Source organism: Anabrus simplex, chromosome 1 (assembly GCF_040414725.1).
Source record: "Anabrus simplex isolate iqAnaSimp1 chromosome 1, ASM4041472v1, whole genome shotgun sequence".
NCBI classification, from domain to species: domain Eukaryota; kingdom Metazoa; phylum Arthropoda; class Insecta; order Orthoptera; family Tettigoniidae; genus Anabrus; species Anabrus simplex.
In genome coordinates this window covers 794746937-794774826 of record NC_090265.1, presented here as the reverse complement: position 1 = coordinate 794774826, position 27890 = coordinate 794746937, and the positions used below count along the sequence as shown (strand labels likewise).

The following is a 27890-nucleotide window of genomic DNA, read 5'->3' as shown; positions in this document are numbered from 1 at the left end:
ATGGAATCATAAGTTTTTTTGAAGTCAATGAAAACCACAGCGATGTTCATACTTCTTATTTGTTTTAGTTGGAGAATGGTTTTTAGGTTGAAGATCTGCTCAGTACAGGACCGTCCACGCTGAAATCCTCCTTGATATTCACCAATCGTTCGATCACATTGGCTTTCTACATTGTCCAGTAAAATCCTTGATAGCACTTTGTATGCTACTGACAGCAGAGGTATCCCTCGGTCACTAACACTTTGTTAACACACCACGTTTAAGATGTCACATTGCACATGTTTTACTTTTCACACTTCGATAATACACCTGCTTACTTAACTTCTACCACGAGTCTTACTTTTGCGTGACTATTCACTATGCGCCATCTTTCTCAAGAGCCACTTGGAGTAGAGTATTAAAATTCTTACGGAGTTATAACATGCCTACAATGAGTCTACTGAACTGAAATGAATACATAATGTCATGTATAACCAAATTTATTTAGGAGAAAGTACAAAAAAATATTAAAAAATTATCCATATAGTTAAAAATTAGTATTTCCTAAATTGGTGACTACAGTCCAATAAATTTACTCCAGTAAACTAAGAACATATTCCAAAATGTCCAGTAAAAAATTCATGTCCGTATCTGTTGTGGTTTCTGAAATAATAGTAAGTGAATTAACAAAATTTTACATTGTCGATATAGGGCTTTTCAACTCTCCTTAAACATTTTTGTCATTGATTACCGCTGTCTTGATTAGTATATACCATTATTTCGAACTATTTTGTTGCAACTCCTCACCTACCATTTGTAGCAATTAACTTTTAACTTTCTGTTTAAGATACTTGTGGGTATGGAAGGCAGATTCCATATTTGCTTTGGTAGACATTTTACAGATCAAACAAAAGCTCTACACTTACACTGTCCTAAGTAAATTACGTGTACACTAGGGTTTCTTTTCCTTTCTAATTATAATTTTCATATTGTCATTAGGGATGCTGCACTAACAAAGCTTCCCGATACGAAGAAAGTGTTGATGTTTGGGTTTAATATTCCTGTGAAAGGCAAGCCTGTGACTGAAGCTATGGAGCAGATGCGTCCACTTATGCAGTTGGTATTTTACTGCATGGAAAGAGTCAAGAGGTTTCGGCTCAGTAAAGAGGTACATGTTTACTATTTCCTCACCTTCTTCACATGGAGTGTTAACTTTCTGTATTGAGATTGTTTCAGAATGTTTTTCAGTAACTAAGCAAATTCATTGATGGTTTCACTTCTTAGTAAAAATAGATATATCCTTGTGTGTTTTGCTCCTCACAAATTACTTGACTTGTGTTTGTAGTCTAGTAAATTAAGTTATGAATGGGAAGTCTCAACTTTGTTCACCAAAGCATACTATAATCTAGAACTGAACCGATTCGTGTAGAATCCATCTACATACAAAAAAAGTTTGTTTTAAATGAGCGAAAAAGGTCTTGAGTGTAACATTTAAAATCCTTTATTGCCTTTTATTGTGTCTTATATGGTGGCTGGAAACAAAGCCATCAATGTAGCCAAATACTGGTCACAACTTTTGTAAATAATGTACACTGACTGAGCAAATGTCATGGGATAGTGGAGCACTGATGCGCAGGTGTGTTGTCTGCGCACCGCACGCCCCCTGTGCCAGCGGCAGTTGTATAGGAGACCTTGTGAGCAGTGGCTGTGCATGTGACAGTTGTAACATGGAACGTCGTCGTGAGCTGACACCGTTCGAACGGGGTATGGTGGTCGGTGCCTGACAGATGGGAAGTGCAATTTCGGAAGTGGTGCAGGAACTTGGCTTCACACGATCAACCATGTCTAGGGTGTAAATTGAATGGTTGAATGCGGGTGTCACCGTCCACAACAGACGAACGACCGGCCGTCCAGCCACCCTCGATGACTGTGACCGGCGACATCTGAGACGGATTGTCAATAGTGACAGACGGGCAACCGTGCAACAAATCACGGCTCACTTCAACACAGGCCGTGCTAGACACGTCTCCCAGTGGACAATCCGTAGGAACATGGGTTCTATGGGGTATGGGAGCCGGCGCCGCACACGGGTGCCACTGTTAACCCAACGTCATCGGGCACAACGACGCGCATTTGTCCCAGTCACCAGGGATGGACACGGGAACAATGGTGTAACGTGATATGGTCGGACGAATCACGATTTCAACTGCACCATGCCAATGGAAGGCACTGTGTATGGCGCAGACCACATGAAGTTATGGATCCCGCCTGGTCCAGGGCGCTGGTGTCTCTGTTATGGTCTGGGGTGCATTTTCCTGGTATGGAATTGGACCCTAGTTGTTCTGGAAGACATTTTGAATGGTACGCGGTATGTTGAGCTGCTCGGAGACCATCTCCACCCATTTTTGGCCTTCCAGCGCCCAGACGGTTCTGCGGTGTTTCGGTGTTTCAAGATGATAACATGCTGCCACATCACTCCCATGTCGCCCGGGAATGGTTCCAGGAACATGCAGCGGAGGTCCAACGAATGCCATGGCCACCCATGGATCCTGCACCCAGAACAGACCAGCATTGGCGGCTGCTCTGCAAACAATTTGGTGTTAGCTGCGTCCAGAGGACTACCGGGGACTTGTCTACTCACTTCCATGGCGTCTCACTGCAGTTCGCAGGGCCAGAAGAGGCCTCACACGCTATTAGGTGACTATCCCATGACATTTGCTAAGTGAGTGTATATATAATGTAGATATTTTCATGTAATACTTGATTTCTCCTCTTTGATTTTTATGTATGTTATTCCATTTGTTATATTTCATATGCAAATTTCTCAAGTGTTTCATTTATAACTATATACGATTAATTTGTTCATGTGTATTTTTCATATTCAGTACATATATTCATTATCTCTGACCTCTGACACGAATAATATATATATACATGGTGGGGCTCAGCTCGTGAAGCTTGCTATTATGCCAAACCAGATTATGCAACACTGTTGTACAATTTATAGAATAATATTCTTATAATTATTAGTTAAATATCACATTTGTAAATATCTAAATATCACTAAAATTAATTTACTTAAACTCTTATCAATTGTATCCTTATTTATAATTAAACACTAAATATTAGTTTTGTTATGTTAGGGAGAGCTCTTTATACAGGTTTAAGTACCACAATAACTCTTCAGTGCGGTGGATTTAAATGCCCGGTTGTCTCTGGCGTGCTGCGGGAGGAGTCCTTAGCGTGGTGTTTAAATTTTCTCAGATTCGTGCGAGGCTTCATTCAAAGCAACACAACTCTGGTACTATTTCATGGATTTCAATAAAACTTCAACATGTATGTTTAGAAAACTCAATTCTTTTGGAAAATAGGATTCTATCTTACCTAATAGTTGAGTTACCCTAAATGCAGATACCCGCTTCGCAATCTGCATATTATGCAGTTTCATCGACGACAATATTGTTCCGAGTGATAAATATCATTGTTAATCCGTATTGAAGATACTGAATGTAGGATGCTAAAGGGTTTATGCCTCGTCCCAGCTATGACGCTCCAACTCTGTAGTAATGTATTTTTAATCCCTCCACTGCGGATTATACCTTAAGCAACTCCATTCTATTTCACCAGGCCAGTAGCACAAAATAATAACTTCGTCCCGAGGTCCTTCATGTTTTCATTTATGGAATAATATCAGTTTAAAATCTCACTAGCATCTCATACTGATGTTTTCACATAGTATTCAAAGCTACATGAAGTTAACAGAATTAAAACGTGAAAGATTCTAACCCGCAACATATTTCCAGTAAATACAATTATCAACAAATAACTGCCGTCATTGTTGCCATTCAAATGCACCGTGTACTCAGTGACACCCAATGAGTCTCTGTCCATGCCGACCAAATTCACCGTACTTATTGAGCCATATTCATGAACCCGGGGACTTACAACCAGACAACTTCCAGTATGACTACACCTATAGAACCTCATTTGACATTCTTGAAAAAACTGTGGAATATTTTTCCCTGCCCCCTATGGTTATAAACTAAGGTTGGACCACTCTGCATATTACTGATGTGTTAATGCTGCAATTGTCAACCAACGACTAAAACAACGGGACGCACTTGATGCCAGACATTTTATGTCCTTTCTCACCAAGCTGCTCTCTTGTAAATGTGTATTATAAGCTTGTAATTTCTCAACTGTTCAATTGGATATTGTAAAATTACTGTATAGTTACCCTGTCAACATGTAATCGTTCAACCAACGGCAGTAATTAGTGTTACGAACATTGACACCAGACACTTTATACCCTTTTCTCCCCTAACTGTTTCAATATATATGTATATATGTAAAAACTTTATAATTTCCTGTGATTTTCTAATGAGTACCTTAAAAAAGGCCACAGCCACTTCTTTCCCACTCCTAGCCATTTCCTGTCCCAGCGTTGCTGTAAGACCTAACTGTGTCGGTGTGATGTAAAGCAAATTGTAACTCAAAACAAAATTAAACATTTCCTTTTAAATATCATTGGATTGCCTATGACTCTAATTTCAGTTGGGATTGAATTCCAGGAACATATGGTAGCAGGTGTAAATGGATTGTTATATGCGTTACTATGATGAATGGGAATGGATAAGCAGGATGATGTGGACAACCTTGAGAGAGCTTTACGTGAAGGGGAGAGGTATTTAAAGTCTATTCTGGGTTTGCTTGTTTGCAGAACACTGTGGAGGAGGGAAACAGCGTGGTATTTACGTCAGGATGTGATCACATTCACTGTTCCACCATTGGTGTTTTTTACGTGGTTTAATTGGAGCTAGGTCTTTTGCAATTTGTTTAAGGTTGTGTATTAAGTCTTCAAGTTTATCTGTGATTTTTATTTTTTCACTTGCTTTCTGGTAATTTTTGTTGTTGATTAGCTGGGTAGGATCTATTTTTCTTTTAGTTTTAAGGGCTTGCTTTTGTTGTCCCCTCTGGGGAGTGAGTTTAATTTTAATTTTAACTACGTAGTGATCTGAACCTGTGTCTATTCCTCGGAGGACTTTGACGTTATAGATATCTTTGTGGTGGTATTTGTCCATGCAGATGTGATCCAGTTGCCATTCTCCTTTAGTGTAGTCAGGGTGTTTCCATGTTTTGAGTTTTTGAGGTTTCCTCTTAAAACATGTAGATTTTGAGATTAAATTATGGTTTCTACACAGGTCAACTAGTCTCTCTCCATTTTTATTTGTTTTCTTGTGTGCTGGCCATTTTCCGATGATGTCACGGTATTTTCTTTCTCTGCCTAGTTGAGCGTTGAAGTTGCCTATTAATAATTTTATATGGTGTTTGGGGATGTTATCTATGGTCTGGTCCAATAGGTCCCAAAATTCTCCTGTTTCCTCCTGGTCTTTTGAGGAGATTTTATTATCATTAGTGGGAGCATGGGCATTTATTATAGTATAGATTTTATTAGATGCCTTTAAGGTGAGCGTTGAGAGTCGTGGAGACTGTGATCTGAATTCCTGAACTGAGTTTATTATTTTAAGGCTGACCAAAAATCCTGTTCCAAATTGTAGGACAATCTTCATCACTCTCTTCCCGGGTATACCTTTATAAAAGTCTGTACCTTTGAGATTCCAAGGCATCCTGGTCAGTGTTTCTAATTTCCTTCAATCCCATGATAAGAATTTTGTGTTGGTCCATTATGTCACTTTTAGTTTACCGGTTTGCATGAGTGAGTTTATATTGTGTGTAGAGAAGTATGTTATCTGCTTTGGTTTAATTCTTGATTTTGTCTCGTTCGTGTATGTGGTACTGGGGTATTTCCGTGCCTCCGACTTCACAGTATCTTTCAGGTGGCAGCCCACCGTATCTGAATGCTGCCTTCTCTGAACTCTTGGTTCAGCCGGTGGAGTATTCCTTAAAAGACCTTCCATGGTTGACTGTCAAGGTGTCACCTGTGTGGGACTAGGTCCAGAATTACAACTCTGGATGTGATCCAGTGAGGTGATAATGAGGCCGCTCCTCTGGAGTACAGACGCCTTGTGCAGCTGCCCCTAACCTGGAGAACAGACGCTGCATAATGGATTCCAGTGGCATTTCCTCCACTGTGGGGACCAGAGAAGATCAGACATTTGTGGAAATCTGGAAATATGCAGGAACATCAGCAAAAGTTGCCCTCCATCAACAACTTGTCTCTATCTGCATTAAAGAAGAACTACCAGAACACTGGACAACAGACCTCATTCATCCACTGCACAAAAAACAAAACCGACCCTAATAACTACAGGGAAATAAGTTTACAACTTGAGAAAGAACTAGGAGAATATCAAGGAGGTTTCAGACCCTGTAGGAGCTGTCCTGATCAAATCATGAGTCTTAAGTTGATAATGGACTTTAACAGGAGAAGAAATAGAGATATGGTGATAACATTTGTAGATTTCAAGAAAGCTTATGATTGCATCCATAGAGAATCTCTGTTTAAAATTTTAAGACACCTTGGACTACACCCCAAATTAATAAACATGATAAAATTGACTCTGACCAACACCAAATCAAAAGTGAAGTTTAGGGGTGAAACACCAAAGACATTTGAAATTAAAACTGGACTACGGCAGTGAGATGGGCTCTCACCACTATTATTTAACTGTGCTCTAGAAATGGTAACGAGGGAATGGTTTAGGAAATGTCCCCCCAAAATAAAGATTGGCCAAAAAATCAAAAATTGCCTGGGTTTTGCTGACGATTTAGCATTACTAGCAGTGGACATAAAAGAAGCAAAAACCCAAATATCAGAACTTCAAAATATTGCAAATAAAATTGGCCTCAAAATATCATTTGAAAAAACAGAAATTATGCCTCAAAAACCAACACAGCTAAAAGAAGTCACCATAAATGGTAATAAAATCAAAATAGTAACTCAATTTAAATATCTTGGAGAAGTAATAACACATAACCTAAATGAAAAAATCTCAATCCAAATAAGATCAAATAGATTAGCTAAGGCACAAAAATTAACATGGGATATCTACAAAAAGAAATGTCTATCAATAAATACAAAAATAAAACACTACAACACAGTTATAAAACCGGAAGCTACATATGCAGCAGAAACACTCTTTTTAACTGAATAAACAATCAAAGACTGACAGACTTCAGAAAATTGAAAGGAGGATTGGAAGAACCTGCATCAACAAAAAATACCAGAAAGATGGACAGTGGCGGTTAATACCTAACAAAGTCGTGTACAAAGAGTTAGAACCCATTACAGATACTATGCGTAAGAGGGGACTGGGATTCTTTGGACATATCATGAGGATGCAGGATTTGAGACTTCTGAAACAACTAGTACAACTCCATCTCGTCTCAAAAAATACCACAACAGGATGTAAATGGATCAGAGAAGTAAGAGAGGATCTGAAGGAAATAGGCCTTACAACAGAAGACACCAAAAATAAGATAAAATTGAATACAAAACTCAAGAATACAAACCTCTGCTTTACCCTTACACAAAACAAACCAACAACACGCACATTTTCAACTGAGGAAAGGGCACGAAGATCGGAGTGTCTGAAGAAATACTGGGAGGACCGCAAAGCCCGAACAATCCCTTCAGAGTCCCGCCTTTGCCGCTTGTGTCTTCAACTCATTGATTTGTTCTGCGGCTATGTCTAGTGAATCAGAAAAAATTGCAAGATAATCTGCAAAGGCCAAGCAATCAACGTTCAGATTCATATTTCTGTAGTCAAGTCCAACCCACTTTTTCAACACTGTGCAGTAATGTCATATCGTGGCATGAATGGATATAGATTTCTTCCTGTAGACCTTTCTGGTTGATACGCCGTTTCCGTTTTCCTGATCCGCGATGTAAAGGCTTCTTTCTCAGAACTACTCGAATCTTCCCACTATCCACGGTATTTGAATTTCCCTGTTCATTTGATTTTAGCTTTTCCTACCTCTGGCACACTCGGTGCCGACTTAATATTTATTAGAAAATCTGTTTTCTCAAAGCCTTTCTGAAATCTATGAAGGCGACTACAAATTTATTTATTTCTCTAGCCTTTGGTGGTGGTGCTATTTGAGGATCCAACCAGCCTCTGGGCTGATGACCTAACAGACATCAACCTCCCTGCCATTCGTGAATCTCTGGCTGTATGATACCGGGAATCAAACTCTCACTTCCGAGAGCAGCAGCTGGTGGACATTCTTAATTAGAAAACACAGACATATAGGATGACTGATGCATGCTTCCATTGCGCTGGTCAGACACGAAACTATTCACCTATTTGTGCGACGTCATCAGAGTTGCAGTAGGCCTACGCTATAGAGGCGAACATTTCTTAACTACGAAGCACAGTTGCACCGCATGACTTTGACGCGTGTTTTCATTGCTTGGGTCATACGGACGAAACTACTCACAAATTTGTGCGATGTCATCAGAGCTGCAATAACACTTGTCCCCATATTGAAACAGAATCGTTGTTCTTTTCTGATGAATTACATTAGGGGGTCTTGTATGCGAGATTTATTTTTTCATTTTCTTCGTCTCGAAAAGGCAGAGGGGGGTCTAATATGCTAGGGGATCTAATACATGAGTAAATATGGTACTCAACGCGTCTACACATAGTGTGTCAGAGATATTGTGTTTAAAATGTCAGTTTTATCAGGACACAATGCTTCTGCAACTACTACGAGACTTTTTTTAAACAAATTTGCCATACGCAAAAGCTTTTCTGTACTCTGCATCAGCTTTGAAATCTCATAACTTACATTAGTGACTTTATTTTGTTTCACACCTCCACCTTCTGCTAAAGTTTGATGTTGTTTTGTGATATTGGCAGATAATTCTTAGCTTCAATAAAACATTCATGGTCATTAAGTTTATCAAAATCATGAGAATGTTTCGTCTGATCACTGTATAATCCCAAGTACCACCCACCCCTGAATAAGACCTGCACCCTATATTTTAAAGAACAAAATTTAAAAAAAAGTTTTTCTCAGATTTATTTGCAATATTTGAAACAAAGCAAGAATGTCATTTCACTGCATATGTTTCACAAATTTAAAATAGTTTCAGACAGTTTTTAAGTGTCCTTGGAATAACACCCAATAAATTATTTAAAACACACACAGAAAAAGTTATAAGTCATAGAATGATAGTCAACACTTCATCATCAGAAGTACCAACTTCGGAGCTTTCACTATCTTTTTGACCATCACTTTCCCACACAACAGCATCTTCGCTGCCATTCATAGCATTAGAAATACTGCACTTTTGGAAACATTTCTGGATGAGGTCACTAGAGATAGGATTCCACGCTGTCTTTACCCACCAACAAAGCAGTTGAACTTCCGGGTGCTTAATATGACCAGTTGGCATCAGTGCATGATTGTCAGCTGCCATGTGCTCGGTGTACAGCTGTTTCAAGGCTGCTTTGAACAGACGGTTTACACAGACATCCAACGGCTGTAACATAGACGTCACTCCGCTCGGAATGATTGCTAGATCATTTTCCATCCTTGGTTTATTTCTTCACAGCTTCTGTTGTGTGACTGCGGTGGCTGTCCATAACAAGCAAGCTTTTCCATCCAAGCAATGCACCAGGGCGACGTTGCCAAACACATTTCAGCCAGTCTTCCACTAGTAGACTGTCCATCCAACCGGAGTCCTGAGTTCTGACGATATCACCAGCAGGTAGATTTTCTTTCAAAAGCGTCTTTCTCTTCAAGACAATGTACGGTGGAAGTTTAGTTACAATGGCAAGTATACATAACATTACTGTACACCTCTGTATTTCATTACCACCTGTTCTGACGGTAACACTTTTTGACCCCTTAACATTCGCAGAACTGTCCAATGGCATTTTAAAAATAGATGGGTGTCTGATCTGCATTTCCAATTTGGGAAAGCAGGTGCGAATTTTTCTTTCACAGCCAAATTATATGGCACTGGATGGAAAACAGTTTTTCTTCATAGCCAGTAGGAACACGCTGCTAAATTGTGGTACGCCTTCCAATGCTCAGTCCATTCCTCTTACAGAAATTTCTGATCTACCTCTGGCTTGCTTTAAACTCTGGCATAGAAATTTCTTTTGCGATTTCTAATGCTTTTAATTGGCACATTTCGGTAGACACGCCATATCCCAATTCCCACCTTTCTGTTACGTATTTGTACAGAATGCTTTCAATTTCAGGAAACTGTGCACTCTGCCTGTGGAAAGCCCTACAATCACCACTACTGTTTAAAATAAAATCTTCTTTCTCCAATCTTGAATACAAGATTCATCTATATTGTATTTTCTACCGGTGGCATGATTTCCAATAATGTTAGCTTCCTTAGATCTTTTAAGTTTTTCACTTACAGTAAAAGACTGCAAACGCTTTGTTGAATTCATGTTTATACGTGGCACTCTTAAGAACGTGAGACTGTAGACTGACTGCCGCCGAGCGCTTACGGTAAAGGAAAAGTGAAAGTGTGTTTGGGGTAAGGGAAGCGTGCGCTGAGAAGCTTGGTTGCCAAGTCACGGAGACCATGAGTGTGCTGATGTTTGATTTCAAGGTTGTTCCGTACTTAGAAATAATTTTACTGAGCTTATAAACTACAGACGAGTTTTAGGAAAGATTTACACACATTTATATTATAGAACAAATTTCCATTATCACATGAAATACATAAGAAAGAACAATACGGTACACACATCCACTTGATATTTTCAAACAAACACTGTCAGAAGATGTGGTTGAATCCAGTGCCAAACCTTAAAACTAAAATACACCTGCACGCAATTTTTAGAAGCAATATTTTCGAATAGAAAAAGTGCAGATTGTTTTTGGGGTTATGCAGTATGCTGTTTAATATTGTACTCTTTCATAACTCCTATGACTTCCGTGCATATTACACAAATCACTTTACTTCCATGTTCTTTCATGAAATAATTTCCCAACCAAGATTTATAAAACCTCCTATTCGCTATAAACTTTGCGCATTGAAAAGCGTTTTACACTTTTAGGAACAAACACGCAGTGCACATTAACAAGTTTCAAACACAACTGATTAATAAAGAATTGAGAAAGCAGGCTGAATGACCTGAGTACTATTTCTGAGAATCTGTGCTTGGGCAGAGAGAGAGAGAGAGAGAGAGAGAGAGAGGGTGTTCTAACAATAGTTTCCTTACCACTTACCCCCATTTCATGTATTCCTCAGAGCAGAGTTCCATAAACAGTAATTATTATTGCAATTGTTGCAAGTTTTTATCTATAACCAAGAAAATAGTTGCAACTCGTATGTGCTGTCTGTGTGAACAATATTACCAGATATTGAACTAAAAAATAACTAGAAATGTATTCTATTATTTTCTTTTTTCTTTTTCCTTTTGTTTGTTTTAAACACTGAATACTTATGAGGGCCACTTTAAAGTCCTCGGCTATAGTTCGGCCGATCCTGGTCTATACGGTCAAAGGCTTTACTTAAGTCTAAGGCAACAAGTATAGTCATTAGTCCTTTATCCATCGCTAGTTGCATGTCATTCTTCACTTTCACTAATGCTCGGGGTAGTACTGCAGTTAGGTCTGAACCCTAATTTATATTTTGTCCAGTAAGTTATAACGTGAAGATATTCAGTCATTTGCTTACGTACTATTTTCTCCAGTATTTTTCCCAATATAGGAAGGATACTAAAGGTATCTGCCCAAAGGCAGGTCCGAACCTCCGCAGAATTGTGCCTAAACCGAAGTTTACGTACGGTAGGGAGGTCAGTTCCTTTCTGCTCCTCCATTCCCTTACCCCCCCACCAACAGCGCGTGGCAACCCACCCAAATCTTGACCACGCCCAATGTTACTTCGGAGATCTCACGGGATCCGGTGTTTCAACATGGCTGCGACCGTTGGTTGGAAGGATACTAATAGGATAATAATATTTGGGACTGTTAGGGTTGTTATTTTTAGTGAGTTGAGTGAGTTAATAGACACTGGATTTATTTGCCATATAAATCACTAATATAAGCATGTATCTATGTTGCAAAACGTGGTGAAATATGCGCTTAAGAATGTACTTATTTTTGTGCAATTTAACACTTTCATGAAATGCAAAGGTAAGATTCCTTTACTAGACTCGTGCAGTTCACCACACCAATACATATAATCATGATCATGAATAAACAACTGAATGAAAAACAAAAAATTGCACTCTGTTTACATCTGTGGCTGTAACACTAGTACAAACAATCTGTGCATAGTTTGTGAGATGTTCACTGTTAAAACATGTGCACACGTCTCCTACATAAGACAGTGTGTTAATCAATACACATATTAAATCATAATTATTAAGGCTGTAAGAAAACCGTTTAAGAGCAGTTACATTGCCCCCGTTGCCGTACAAGGTTCCAGCAAGTGATATTCCCTCTCAGCTGAGACATTTGATTGTGTCCCATTGGGTGATGGAGTGGCCCGCCACTCCACTTGCAAATAAGCTGAGAGCGATAAAAGGTACGACGACGTTATGGAGGATTTCCCTCGGGCTTCTCGGAGGGAAGCTGTGGTATTATATCGTCTTCGAATCGGCCACGGTATAGTAACGCACTCCTATTTACTGAAAGGAGAACCCCCTCTGGTGTGTACTTGCGGTGATCACCTTACCGTGGTACCCATCCTCACGGAATGCACGGACCTAGTCGATCTGCACCGTAGTCTATAACTCCCGAATACCATCTCCCTCATCCTGCGAGGTGACAAGCAGTCAGCAGACCTAGTCATCCGTTTTATGAGGTATAGTGGTTTCTTTTATCACATATAAACGTAGTGTTTCATATTAGTCTTTGTATTATTGTTCACTACGTTTCATTACTTTGACTGTTTTAGTTTGTGTTTGTATATTTTAATGTTTTTTTTGCATGATATATTATTGAATTTTTAGGCAATGTCTTATTCTATCCTCTTTGATTTTACTGAAAATAAGGCATTTTATTTTAAATTCACCATCATCATTCATCTTCATTTGTTTTAAATTCTAGTCTGTGGATACATTTTAAAATTTTAATTGTGATATCATATTGTCCATCTCATATCATTAGGGGCCGCAAACCTTAGATGTTAGGCCCCTTTAAACAACAAGCATCATCATCATCAAAACCGTGTAAGAAAACATGAACGTGAAGAAACATACACGTTCCTCTTTCATTTCAAACTGCACATCCTACTTTTCCTGTCCATAATTTGCTTTGCGGTACACTACAGCAATCTTCTCCAAGTTTTCTAGTATAAATCTGTGGTGTTTATCTTTAAAATTAGCTTCAGCGTGGAGAATGATCTCTCTCTACATCTGCGGATGTGAAAGGACAGTACTTGAATTCTTGGGAGTGCACACTCTGTTCTTGTCTTGATTTTTCCTTGAAATCTTACCACAGCTGTAATATTCCTTCAAAACAAGGCCACTCATTCCGAAGAGTTCATGGCATTAATTACTTTACATTTTCTTGAAGACTGCTTGTAAAACATGTTAAAATATGCATAATACAAGTCAAAAAGATCTGCAATAAATCCAAAATTTGAAGTGTATGCACTAATATCAAATATATGCAAAAATGCACATATATGAACTATTAAACCTATTAATTCGTCCAGTTTCACCTTCAAAAGCACTTCCTTGTCGGTTTTGGAGGTTTACACATCGGCAAGCAAAATATGCATTTGCATACACATCCGATGTCTAGTTATTAATGATATATGTGACTGTTGGAAGTATGATGTCTGATTCTTTTTAAAAGGGACAGAGTCATTCCATCCTGGCCAGTGGAGTCAGACTTTATTTTACTGAGTAGGACTTCTCACCATTATGTCTTACTTTTGAGGATATTCTGTTAATTACTGCTGCCTTGGTCTGTTCGTCCACCTGAGTGGATCTTGAGCTAAAATATGAATTTAAATCATCAAGTGGTACACTTCAGTTGTTGTCATGTCTTGTTTATGCTTAATCCCATTTTGTGAAAAGATTTTCAAATCTGAGTAGGATTTTGAATGTTCAGAATGTCATAATGGACTTTTTTATAGTTTTTTAAATTGTCTGATGTAGGATATTTCACATAATAATTATAGACTGCGTCTGATTTTCATCAGGTCGCGTATTTCTTGGGAAAACCATGGGTTTAAAGGTTGCGTCTGTCATACAAAGGCAGAAGTTTGTAAAAATGGTTTACTCTCTCTCTCTTTTTGGCAAGTTGCTTTACGTCGCATCGACACAGCCAGGTCTTATGGCAACGATAGGACAGGAAGGAGCTAGGAGTGGGAAGGAAGCGGCCATGGCCTTAATTAAGGTACAGCCCCAGCATTTGCCTGATATGAAAATGGGGTTTACTTTTTCATCAATGTCGTTTATGTACTGAATGTAGTGCCATGGTATGTTAGGAGCGTCTTCAAAAATGCTTCATGCTTCTTCATTGAAGTGTTTAAAATCCCTGTATGTGATTTATTTCTGTTTGAATTTGGGGCACTTTTAAGAAATGTGCAGTGTAAACCATGTCTTATGGTGGGAAAAAGCGGGAACTGACATCATGATTCGATTGGTATTATTAGTGATTGTTAGTTGGAGGAGAGTGTGTGAGTTGGCAACATGATGTGTAGGGTTTTAATGAATGTACACATCTCTCCTCTCCACTTTTAATGTGATCTGAGAGGACCAAGTCTCCTCGATGAGGAACACCCCCCACTCAAGTCATCCCACCTCCACCAAATTTCACTGTGGGCACTGTACAGGCTGGCATTTGTTGTTCGCTTAGTGCTCGCCACACCAAAACCCTCCCATTCAACTGCCACATAGCGACGCTCACTTGTTTTGCAAAACGTCAATTTAGAAGTAAAGCCGTGCGGAGTATTGTTTTTGTGTGCAGGAGACGCCGCATACTTTTAACGAGATAGGGTATTTAAAAGAAAAATGCCATATTGTCACTGTACAGAGGTTTTATTGATGAAATTTTGTCTGTATATTAATATGTCAGGGTATCCGTTTTCTGGAAAAACATAGGAAATAAAAACGGAGTAAATATACAGGGATAATGCAGGGAAATGACTTGTCACGTCAAAATGAAGCTTTCGATCTACAACTGGACCCAAATTGAATGATAGGGAAGAGTGACATGTAGACACAACACCACTCATGGAGTGAGTGGTACTTTGAGAGAGAGAGAGAGAGAGAGAGAGCGTGGTAGAGAAGGAGAGTAAATGAAAAAGGATGATCCAGTTCACTAGGCATGCGACGTGTCTAGTATTGCATTCGTTTGAGTGTGGTGTAGCTTACCATTCACTCTTAACAATAACGTAATTGCAGATCTTTACTTTGATAGTAAAATTAAATGTTTGTAGATAATAACTTCCCCCCCTTAATTAGTAATTGCCTTGTTCTCATTAAACCAAACCTCAAATTATAATAATAATCTATATATATAAAATAAGAGTTTTGTCTGTACATTGCTCAGAATTTGAAAATAATGGTATTTCTGTATCGGTCATGTCCATAGTAACAAGAAAATGTACTTTTTACTTTTCCATAATTTCTGTCTGTCTGTCTGACTGTATGTATGTATGTATGTATGTATACGCATCAAGAGAAAACGGCCGAAGAGAATTTAATGAAAATCGGTATATAAAGTCGGGGGATGAGCCGCTACAATCTAGGCTATAAATCATTTTATTCACGCTGAGTGAAATGGTAGTTTAGGGGAAGGCCTTACATTTAATTATCGAATATTTATTTTACTAGCAGTCCTATCGATAAATACTATATAACTAAAGTTATATAGAATTCAATTTCCAATCATTTATGTCTTATACATTTTTACCGTACCGGCTCTGATAACACAGATATTAATGAATTTGTATTTTTGTTGCCAAGTCCATATCAACGCCGAGCCACGAGAAAATGGGTTAACAGAATTTAATAAAAACCGCTATATAGAGTCGGGGAATAAGAAACTACAGTCTAAGCTGTAAATAATTTTATTTTCCCGAGATGAAATGGTAGCTTAGGGGAAGGCGCCTAGAATTTAATTTTTAAATACCGGTACCTATGTTATTGGTGCTATTGAAAAGTACGGTACTACATAACAAAAGTTATAGACAATACAATTTCCGATCATTTATGTTTCATTCAGTTTTACTGTACCGACTATGATAAGAGTGGTATTTCAGAAGGCCTACAATATCCAAAGCGCATAACACTGATCAACAATAACTTTACATTGACCATTGTTAGTTGTAATGTTCTTCGTGCCGCTCAACTCCGATAGATGGGATTACTGCTGCGTACCGAGTATAACAGCCTGACTGAACATTGGCGGGAAATAGCTAGGGAGTTGGAAAACTTTCTTCTTTAGCATGCCACTCCTCTGGCCCATACATTTTCTGATACTGCAGGTACGTAACACACTGGCTCATCATAGCGTTCGAGCTATTCAATCCCTACTCTGAGGCACTGATTGGAATGAGTAGTGTGCGTATTTAATGGAGTAATGACAGAGGAGTGTTCATGGCAGTCTACGACCTGGTTGTTCCAGCTCTGGAACTTTGGACTGTTAGATCAGTTAGTTGAAAGTGAGAAAGTGTGCGGTTTTTCATTTGATCGAGTATTTTATATGATAACATTGCTTTCAATCGCTACATTCCTACTGACGGTTTTTGTAATGACCTATGTTGAATTCAGTTAGGAAAACCACCATGTCAGTCTTTCTGAGAATCCCGTAGCGAAGCACGGGTACATCAGCTAGTATTATTATAAATCAAAAAGACAATAACTCTTGTCTTCGTAATGTTCCTTTTAAAGTGCCCAGTGTTTCAAAAGTTACCCATGTAATTTACATAATGTAGATGTGCTAACTGTTATGGATTGCCCGTAATTAATATGGATTTTGCCTGACTAGGAAGGAGAAATGATTACGGAAAATAGAAATTATCACAGGAAATCATTCTACAAAGAAAGGAATGAGTCAGTGGTGCTTGTTTTTATGCACACTAGTTCACTGGCATTTGAATGACTCTTTCATGGCATGCTAACTCATGCCAGTTTCGAGAATAAGCACACTGATGAACACAGGCGTTAGTGATTTACTGATGGCTTGTTGTGAGACATGTTTTTCATTTTCACTGGTTGTAGTATTTCTTGTAGTGGCTGTTTACGGTGGGGTTACTGATATCCCACTTCGCAGATAGTCACTTTATGATTAGGTGTAGCTTGTTTGACTTATGGTACATTTATTTCAAGTTCTTTGTGCCATTATTTTAAATGTTTGTACAAATTGTGCTTCAAGATAATGAATCCAGATTTATGTCGCTAGTGGACACCCTGTTTCTGGATGTATACATGTGTATGGATGTTGACTGTATGAGTGAGGCATGGTGTTGCTAAGCAGACATATCTGTACTACTCGTAGTTAAAGTCCTTTGTCGGTTATCTAGTTAGAATTCATTTAAAATTTCAAGACTAATTTCTGTAAACCAGTTTTTATAAAGTCTGTCATCTCATCACAGGCAAAGAACAAAGCTGACAAAAACCGTCTTCGAGTGGAAGAGGCCTTCTTGAAGACAACTCATGCAGCTCGTGCTGAAGCCGCTGCTGCCCGTAGAGAAGAAAAGAAGCGACAGGAAAAAGAGCGTATCCTTCTGGTAAGTAGTTGCTTCTGTAAATTTCCCTTTTTTTTTTTTTTTTTTTTGAAAATTCTGGAGGAAATAACTTGGAAGTGTAATGGTGATAACATTGAATAGTTCTGTCAGCATTTTCCGGGCTTGTAGGCCGTGGTCCAGGAGCGAGTGAATGTCCCGACGTTTCACCAAAGACTGCGTTCGGCATTGTCAAGGGTTCCGACTGACTTCGATAGCAGCGAAGCTCTCAGTGGAATGAAGTGCTGTTGTAATTCCACCTAATTATTAGGGGCCGTATTTTTTTGTAATAACGATATGCACGAGTTTTTTTGATATCTTCTTTCTTGTCTGTATATGACTTCCCAGGTATTAAAAATACCATATTTTAGCTAAATGAACTCGCGAAATATCGCGAAATTTGATTTATTGCGCGAATTGCGCAAATAATCACGAAATATGCACCACTTGGCGCGAAAAATGCGAAATGGCACCGGAAGAGCTCTCCAAAAACATGTAAATGCTTCTGAGAACTTGACTATCGTAGTTTCCTTCTCATTTGCTTGATAGCGCTGTATATTCTCCACATAAATTCACACAAAACGGTACGCACTGTGTATCGAAAGTATGTGTGTTCAGTTCTGCGATCTCTATGGCAGTCGATAAAAATCAATATCTGTTATCGATTACAGCAAATAGCGTTGTGGTCGTAACAAGATACAAGACCGGTCGTAGATACAGCAGTGCGCAATGAGAGTTTGTTACTTACGAACATTTATCGGCAAATATTCAACATTTAAGAATAAAAATGCCGAAAACTGAAGTCATAACAGGTTTCTCGAAGGCCGAAGAATACAACAGTGAGGGGTTCTATGTATTTGATGCTGCAAGAAAGATTCTGATGTATCAATAGTGTACCGGTAATATTCGTAGAGTTGAAACGTGCGATATACACTGCAGAGAGTCAGAATGAAGCTAATTAACCCTCTACTGCATGAATTATTTTTCGTTTCAGTTTGGTGAAGAAAATTTCAGGTTTTAATGTTCAACATATGCTCAGTGTTTTGGATGTACCAGCAATTCTTAATTGGGCTTAATAGCTTAACACTCGTATGTGATGTGGATTGCCATATTGGAATATATATACGATTTTTCACGATTTTACGCTAAGCTTTTAACATTCAAAGACCGAACATTACTGCCTACTGGCCATGGGTACGTATTGCAAGGCGCAAGTATACTTGCACGACCGTAGGTCGGTAATGTCTTTGAGGTTGAGCCAGAGGTACTCCTGAAGCCTCTAGTAATATGATGGGGAGGGCCCACGTAAAATAAATGGTGGTTTGAAAAATTGTAGAGAGCAATTTGTAATAGACACAAAAAAAGCATTCCTGCAAGCCAACATTCCTCTAGACAAACAGGGTAATCCTGGCATGAGGAAGAGAATGAATATAAAAGGAAATATTAAATAATACTGTCTTTACTGTAAAATATGACGGTATTGGTAGGTCTATAAATCGCCTGTTTGAGTAGTAATAATGTTATTGTTTTTATGTCCCACTACCACTTTTACGTTTCCCGGAGTTGCCGAGTTACCGGAATGTTGTCCTGCAGGAGTTCTTTTACATGCCAGTAAACCAGAGACACGAGGCTGACGTACTTGAAATCCTTCAAATACTGAGCCAGGATCGAACGTGCCAAATTGCGGTCAGAAAGCCAGCGCTTTAACCATCTGACCTACTCATCCCCGACCGGGGAAAAAGAGCATATCCATGAACATCTTCCAGAGCTATATGACTTTGCAAAATGCAATGAAAGCACATCTGGTTGAGGAAGTGAAAGAAGACAGTGTTAGCAAAGTTTTAGGAGGTTTTTATAAAATACCACAGTGAATTTGCATCCAAGTGTTCGCAAGCATTATGGTTTCCGACGTATAATGTGGTTAGCGAGAGAAGGTTCTCTACTTACACAAAGACACTTTCTGACTGTCACACAACTCTGCATCCTGATAATGTTGAAATCATGCTTAGTTTGAACTTTGGAGACAAGTAGTTCAACGTCAAGAAATGTAGGCAATGTATAGATATATATCACAGGGTAGATCACCTAACTTCATTTCGAAGTATCAGTGATGTATATATATTTCTATAACAATTTGCATAGTTGGTTTTTCTAAGATTTAATAACACTGATACATTACAAGAGTTCACTTTAAAACCCCTTATCACAAAGTTAGTTACATTTACCCCATACGCTACTACAAGGAAGATTTCGCAGGAAACATCGATCAGTATAACAATTTATTTCATGAAATACCTACCGAAATAGTGTCAGTTTTAACACCGAAATCAATAGTTTTATTTCACCAAAAAATAAGGCCCCTACTAATTATACAGTGCAGGATACGGTATGCTGCTCGCCTATTGGCCGCTATGGTGGGGGGCGGTCGCTGATTGGCTGTTCTTCGGCCAATGGTTGAAGCGTTAGGGAGCCCGATGTACAATGACAGGCAGCTGATCACTCGTTGCTTTCTTCTGGTCTGCCGCGGCTATCGTGTCCTTCAGGGTTTCCGCCAAGTCAGGTCATAATTAGGTGGAATTACAACAGCACTTCATTCCACTGAGAGCTTCGCTGCTATCGAAGTCAGTCGGAACCCTTGTAAATGCCGAACGCAGTCTGTGGTGAAACGTCGGGACATTCACTCGCTCCTTGACCACGGCCTACAAGCCCGGAAAACACTGACATGATTTGTAACGCCGGCCATGAAAGCCTCAATTGATTGCTACATTGAATAGTTCATGGGTTAATTTAATGAATCATTTTTAAACAAGTTTATGGCTCTTCTTTGAACTTTTGTGTGTCATTTCTAATAGTGGTATTGTAACCCTACTCTCGTTTCTATCAGTACAAGAATCAGTGTTGAGCATCCTATTTAAAACATGCTCATTGAAATTAATAAATGAATTACATTAAGAACAGTATTATATTTGTAATTAAATTAATTTCCCACTATTTTGATCTGACTACAAATCCTGTTCATTGTCTCATCAGAAAGAAGATTAATGTTTTCATCTTCCCACACAATGTGATCGTCTGAGCTATCCATCACATTTACAGTGTTCCGCTCCTTATCACTGTTCAGATGCATATGAACCTTTAGTTTTAGTGTAATTGAATGAAAAACGATTTGGTTCATAATCACAAGGCTGGTACTAGGGAATTAATTGTTATACGCATGTTCAAGCTGTAATGCCATCATTACTTCTCCCCTTGAGAGACTATAACACTGGGAAAGGTGCTATAATATCCCAGAACCTTATTTATTTGCATAATTCTCTGCCCCCCCCCCCCCCCCCCCCGCTATTTTTTCTTAAAATTTATAGGGTAAAACTTCAGAGGGCAAAATACATTGGATATTTAAGTAAATAACTAAAATAACACAAAATTTGAACATTTGTGCCATATTCAAGTTCAAAAACGGCAGCAATTCAGGCAATCTTGTTCTTGGGGTCAACCGTAGCAACACAAACATTGCATAATAAATATTGGGCATAAAAGTGTGCTAATCAAAGTTAACTCATTAATAGAGGCGATACTGGAAAATGGTTTCGAAGAGGCTAAAGTTCAATTGGAAGAACTTGCAAATGTAGCGAAAAAAGTTGGATTACAAATTTCGTATGATAAAACAAAAATACTGCCTACTTTCAGAACTCTAAATTCAGAGCTATTATTAAATAATAATAAACGAATTGAAATTGTAAGTACATTTCAATATTTGGGTGAAAATCTCACTTGGAATTGCCATGAAAAACCATCAATAGAGAGCAGAATATATAAACTGAAGCAGGCACAACGGATAACTTGGCCTACATACAAAAAGAAATGTCTTTCGATTAATGCTAAATTTAGGCATTATAACTCTGTTATTAAACCAGAAGCAACTTATGCTTGTGAAACATTATTTAAACTCAATACTAGATCAACAACAGAATGCTTACAACGAGTTGATCGAAGGATACTCAGGACGATCATAAACAAGAAACATCAGGTGGATGGACAGTGGAGATTGTTGCCGAATGAGGTTATCTATCGGGAAAGTGAGTCAATCACAGACACGATGAGAAAAAGAAGAATTGCCTTTTTTTTTGTCATATATTTCGACTAAGTGATAACAGAGTTTTAAAACAATTATTTAATTACTTTTGGAATAGTAAATCAAAAAACAATTGGTTTAAAGAAGTTCAAAGTGATTTGGAGGAGTTGAATATTACCATGCAAACCATAGAAAACAGAGGCGAGAAAAGTATTTTGAAGAATAAATGCATCAGGCTTCCTCTGACCACTGTACAGAGGAAACAATATGTTATAACGGATGCGGAGAGGGCAGCCAGGTCAACCAGACTCAAGACTTTTTGGGAGAAGAAAAGGAAGACAAATTTGTTGTAGTCTGATTTAAGTGCTCCAATGTGGGCGTAAACTCTGTAAATGAATAAATAAATAATAGAGGCATCAGTTTGTGTTGAAAGATTTTACCCGATTTTGTCATTATTAACAATTATTTCAGTATATTTTTATTTGTTTTTATCTTATTTTGTCAATAATTTTGCTAATTTTTATTTCCACTTTTTTCAGCAATAAAAGGTAAACCAATAACATATTTGCAGTATAACAACGTTGTATTTTTACATAAGTATATAAATACACAAGTTATGCTTCTGCTTAGTATACATACAGTATTACATATTATATCAAAGAATAGAAATTTGAAAAAATTGTCAGCTGTCACTTTAACATGTAGGGCCTAGCTTAAGTATATAATTTACATATCAGTCTGAGGAAGACAGAGATATCATGAGTTCCATATTACTGGGAGTCAGAGCTGTTCTCCTCTCAGACATTACGTTACAATGCGTTGAGAATGCCCTCTCACTATCAACATTACTTACTGGGATCCATAGGCCTTCACTGCAGCTTCCACAAAATGCTCATACTCTGGTTTCAGGCAAAGAAGAATGGCAATCACATCAATATCTCTACCTGCTTTACGTGAACTAGTAACTAGATCCCTAAACACTATGTATGTTTCAAAGTATTTTGACGTTGAAAGTTCTCATAGGATGGGAATTTGCTTTATTAGACAAGAAAGTCCATCATTTTCTAAATCACCTTCCATTATGCTTCCTGGATCAAAAGATTTATCATGAGAAGAAATTATAAACTTTCCTGTGTCAAACTCTGTTGAGTGGTTCAAGCTTGCTCTACCTACAGATTGAAACAAAGATACTAACTGTGTCTGCATTTGTCTAGAAAGTTTATCTGAAGTAGTCTTAAAAAAAAAAAAAAAAAAGTCCTGTAGTAATTTAAAGCCCTTTGAAAGGTCACTAAGCTTATATTTAAGTGCGTGAATTAACAGCATGTTGGAGCTCCTTAATGTGAGAAGCAAGTTACAACATTTTGAACAATGCTCAACAAGAAACACAGCTAGGTAATGAATTTTTGTTACTTCATTTGGGGTCAAGGCTTTAAAATAGTTCGTAACAACACTGTCGTCTTCAATAGTTTCAACAAAGTGTACTAGATCATGAAGATATTCTCCAAGGTACTCAACACTTTTAAACTATGAGTTCCACCTGGTGATCACAGGAATAGGTAAGAGTTTAGCCTTAGTAGGTTCGTCTTCATATTTTTTATTCAAGAATTGAATGTATGTATGCTTTCTCTTCTGTGTAAGGAAGATGTGTTTTGCCTGTAAAACACATTGGTTCAAAGCACTAAGTTCAACAGCTTACACACTGCCCACCAAATTCAGTTTATGAGCCCAGCACTACATGTGTACTAACCCTTCTGAAACTAAAACCCTAACTGAGTTTATACACTTGGCCATGTAATGTGCTGAATCTATTATAGAAACTACATTCTGGTACTAAATTTCAAGTTTGTGAATTACACTCATAATTACTTGTGAACATTCTGTAGCATTAGAATTTGCAATAACTTTCACTTCCTCTACAAATAACTTCTGAACTGTACTATCGCCACAACTAAGCACACTTATCAGAACCATAAACACACATTGCCCTTTTTTATCAGTCTTTCATCACAAAGAATTGAAACTCTTATCTTTCACAGCTTCTTTTAATCTTTCTCCTCCTCTTTGATGATTCGGGGTACATAAACTTCTTGCAGTCTTCCAGGTGTGGGCAAGTCTCCAGCACCTTAAAAAATCAATAGGCCTAGTATTAGAGGGCTGTTTAACATTATTTCAATGAATTCAATGATTTAAAATTATAAGTAAATGAGGGATCCAGCATGCATTATCTAGGCCTAAATGTCATGGAAACTAGCCTAACCGCACAAAGTTATTAGAGAAACATAACCTCAAATTTCTTCCTCGGAAAAATTGTATAGTATTGCACAAACCACTCTCTCGGGTTCGGACGATCATCTTTTTTCAGTGGAATATTTGCGTACATAAAAGCTTGAGTTGTAGATAAAATGAATGTGTCTTTATTATATTTTGCTCGTTTTGCCGCTGAACTAATGTCTGTGAGACTAGCTTGTCTTCTGATGCCTGTCATCGTTAGTGCTTTTTCCTTGTTCTTTTTATGTGAAACTCTGTTGAACGTTGATAATCTCTTAAGACTAACATGCCAGGATAATAATTTTTAAAATGTGAACGATACATAAATGTAACATAAATTAATGGTGTTTTAACACAATTAAAACTTGTTGGTCCTATTCTGTCTAACTTAAAAATGTGTCCAAAACTAAAATGGATCTTCTTCCTTTAACATAAGTTTTGGGTAAAGAGGATATTCATACAGGGGCTCATTTGACCCACCTATATCATTTTCATGTTCTTGATGTAACTAATGTTGAAATGTGTTGTCAACCACAAGTGGAGATTTAGAACTGATTGTTACATGTATTATTTGCGCACCTTTTCTGGATACATTTACACCATAGTGCTGAATTGGTCGACCTCGGCAATCTTCGAGATTCGTACTGGCAACCTTTGAAACACAAACTATGAATCGCTTATGCATCGCTGTGCGACATCTGGCCTACACTTTACGTACTAGTACTGTTGTTATTTACACAGCAAAGCCAAACTATAGAATTCACTTCAGGAATAAGATTCGCATCGAGAAATGTTATATAATGTGTGTGTGACACAGTTGTTGGCTTAAGATAACAAAGGTTTAGCAAAATTCATATCGATCGATCATATTATAGATTCAATTCAGATTTCATTTCCATTCAGTTGGCAGTACTACTGGAACCGGAACTGATCCCTCCTTACTCCTCACACCCGTACATAAAAATATCAATAAAAAGTGCGCAGATAATAGACTGGTCAAGATTGTTGTGAATGAAAATATAAGTTAACGGTGTTTTTACACAATTAAAACTTGTCAGTCCTATTCTATTTAACTTAAAAATATGTCCAGAACTAAAATGGATCTTCTTCCTCTAACATAAGTCTTATGAGGAAGGCGATCCATTTTGGTTCTGGACATATTTTTAAGTTAGATAGGATAGGACCGACAAGTTTTAATTGTGTTAAAACACCGTTAGTTTATGTTACTCACATTTATGTATTGTTCACATTTTAAAATTATTATCCTGGCATTGTTAGTCTTAAGAGATTATTAACGTTCATATATTATACTATATATGGTTAAATAAGGTCCCAAACCTTGACCTAAAGGTTGTATATTGGCTGAAGATGCCCAAATAATAGGTGAAAGATGTACCTGATAAGTCTACATAAATTCATGTAGATTCAAACCACATTAAATGTGGAAAGTATTGAACAGGTTGTTTTATTCAATTATCCTTGAGAATTTATACCTAACATCATCTTCAATACGGAACAATAATAAGAGTTGTTACTTGCAAATTATTTTCTCGATCAAAACCTGTCACGACCATTTTAATAAACTGAGCACAAAATAGGTAATTAAACGCACCGATCAGCAGGCAAGATGAAATACACAGTCACGCCATCACGTAATTATGAATACGATAAATTTCTTGCTTCATAAGGAAGCTAATTCAGCAATAATTGATATGCTATATATTAGCTTTCAATATATATTAAAAGGGTATAAAGTCTTATCACATCAGGTTTTTTTTCAAATTCAGAATGAAAATTTGATTAATATGCAACACACGCACATGCAAGATTACTATTATCACATGTAAAGAACGCTTATTTTCTTATTATTTTCATCCATCTAAACACTCCTATCTTACACTGGTATACTTATGAACATAATATAAAGATATGTAGTTTATTGTGTTAACAGATCTGTAGAAAAACACAGCCAAATGGACCAAAATTTACCGCGCATTTAGCCTCATGACGTACTGAGGATGGAAAGTCTACGGTTTCAATTTTATAATGTCCTACCTTAGTATAAAAAACATCTTCACCTAGCTTTTCATGTGTGAGGAGTAGTTGCACCTTCTCTATTTAGTAACCAGCAGTAATCTGCCAGCATGTTTTTGTTCCATTTCCCTTGATAACTGCGTTCCATTTCCTGTAGATCCTGATGGAATCTTTCTCTTTGCTCTTCGCTCAGCATTCCTAGGTTCTCACGGAAATAGTCCAGATGTGAATGTAACGTGCACTTTCCAGCTCATTTTGTAGCCTAGATCTTGAAAGAAACAAGCAATCTATCCACCTTTTGTTTATAGTCTGAATCCTGTGTGTTTCCAAGAAAGTTTTTTACTACATTCCGGAATGCTGTCCATGCCGGTCGCTCTTGCAGCGCACATAACGTCTTCAAAATTAACATCAGAAAAGAGTTTTTGGATATTTGGACCTGTGAAAATACCCTCCTTCATTTTGGAATTACTGATGCCTGGGAATCGATAACACAGGTACATTAACCTTCATTGTTTAGGGCCTTAATGAATTGCTTCATAAACCCCAGTTTGGTATGAAGTGGAGGTAACAGTATTTTGCTCTTGTGAACAAGAGTTTCTTGCTTTATGCTTTTCGACCCTACAATCCATTATCTACGTGGCCATTCTTTTTGAGTCTAGTGATGTAACCTTGCTCAACTGTCCCATTCACACAGAAAGCAGGGGTGCTTTATGTAACCTCCTTGTAAACCTAACAGAATACCTATCACTTTGAAATCATCACACACTTGCCACTTGTATTCCTAGTACTTCAGTGTACACAACAGCATTTCGAGATTGCCATATGTTTCTTGCATAACAACTGAATGAGCAACTGGAATGGATGCAAGTTTGTTTTCATTGTGAAGGAGGACGCACTTCAACCTACGCTTGGAGGCATCGATGAAAGGTCTCTAGTCAGTAGGGTCATACTGTGGTGCTCCTAGTTTTAAGACAACCTCCGGAATGTTGTTGCAGTAAACCAAGGCTCCCTCTTCAGAAAAGAAGGGTGTAAATTCTTGTTCGCGATGTCTGTACCAATAGTACGTCGTCCCTGGTGCCAGCATGTTCCTTTCACGAAGTCTAGGCCTGAGTAACTCGGCAGATTCCTTTGTAAGGCCAATATCTCGAACAAAGTCATTTAATGCACTTTGCTTGAACAGTCTCGGTTCTTTTTCAACACATTCAGGGGAGAAATCACAGTCAGAGTTATTGCCTGCCATTTCTGTGTCAGATTCAGAAGAGGGACAATCCTGTAAATGTTCTGGATGCTGTGATACTGATGTATCAGGGCCATGAGGAATGGGTAAAATTGCAGATCGAATATTGCTTGGATACACAATGTTACCTTTGTTGCTGCTGTTAAATACATTCACATTCACAGAAGTAGCAGTGAGTACTGTGGTCTGGGGGTTGTTGCCACACCATTGGAATACCGAATGGCAACGCAGTTCGCTTACCATTCACCCATTGCCGTAACTGCTGTATACAGGTTCAACAAGCCTTATGTGGTGCCCACGGCTTGTCTTGGTCTCCAATTTTCAAGCTAAAGTAGGCATAGTAGTCCTTTCTCACGAACTCTGTTATATTATGTCGCTGTCTCATCGGCACGAAGCTTCCACATACATAGCTGAATATATCTGGATTGTTCTTGCAGCCACGTTGTGGCTTGTTGATAGATGCAAGTTCAATAAAAATATTAACACAGTACGTCACTCACATATAGAACGCTTATGAAGACAAATCTCTTCACTAGCAAGTGAAACACAACTCAGACTGTCGCGGACAAAGCACAACGAGAGAATGACGCCATTCGGTCAAAATCTAATACAGCACAGGAGAAAAAAAATAGCAATGAAAAAAGTCCTCTAGCAGATAATAAAGTTAATGGGATTTG

At 38.1% G+C, this 27890-nt stretch overlaps 1 protein-coding gene across 1 annotated transcript in view; it reads left to right on the top strand.

Annotated features, from left to right (window-relative positions):
* LOC136857540 (PAT complex subunit CCDC47) overlaps positions 1 to 27890 on the top strand; it is a 94628-nt gene that overhangs the window by 60861 nt on the left and 5877 nt on the right. The window contains exons 8-9 of the mRNA XM_067136267.2: positions 979 to 1147; positions 17474 to 17608. Coding sequence (XP_066992368.1) covers positions 979 to 1147; positions 17474 to 17608 — 304 coding nt within the window. The remainder of the gene's footprint in view (positions 1 to 978; positions 1148 to 17473; positions 17609 to 27890) is intronic.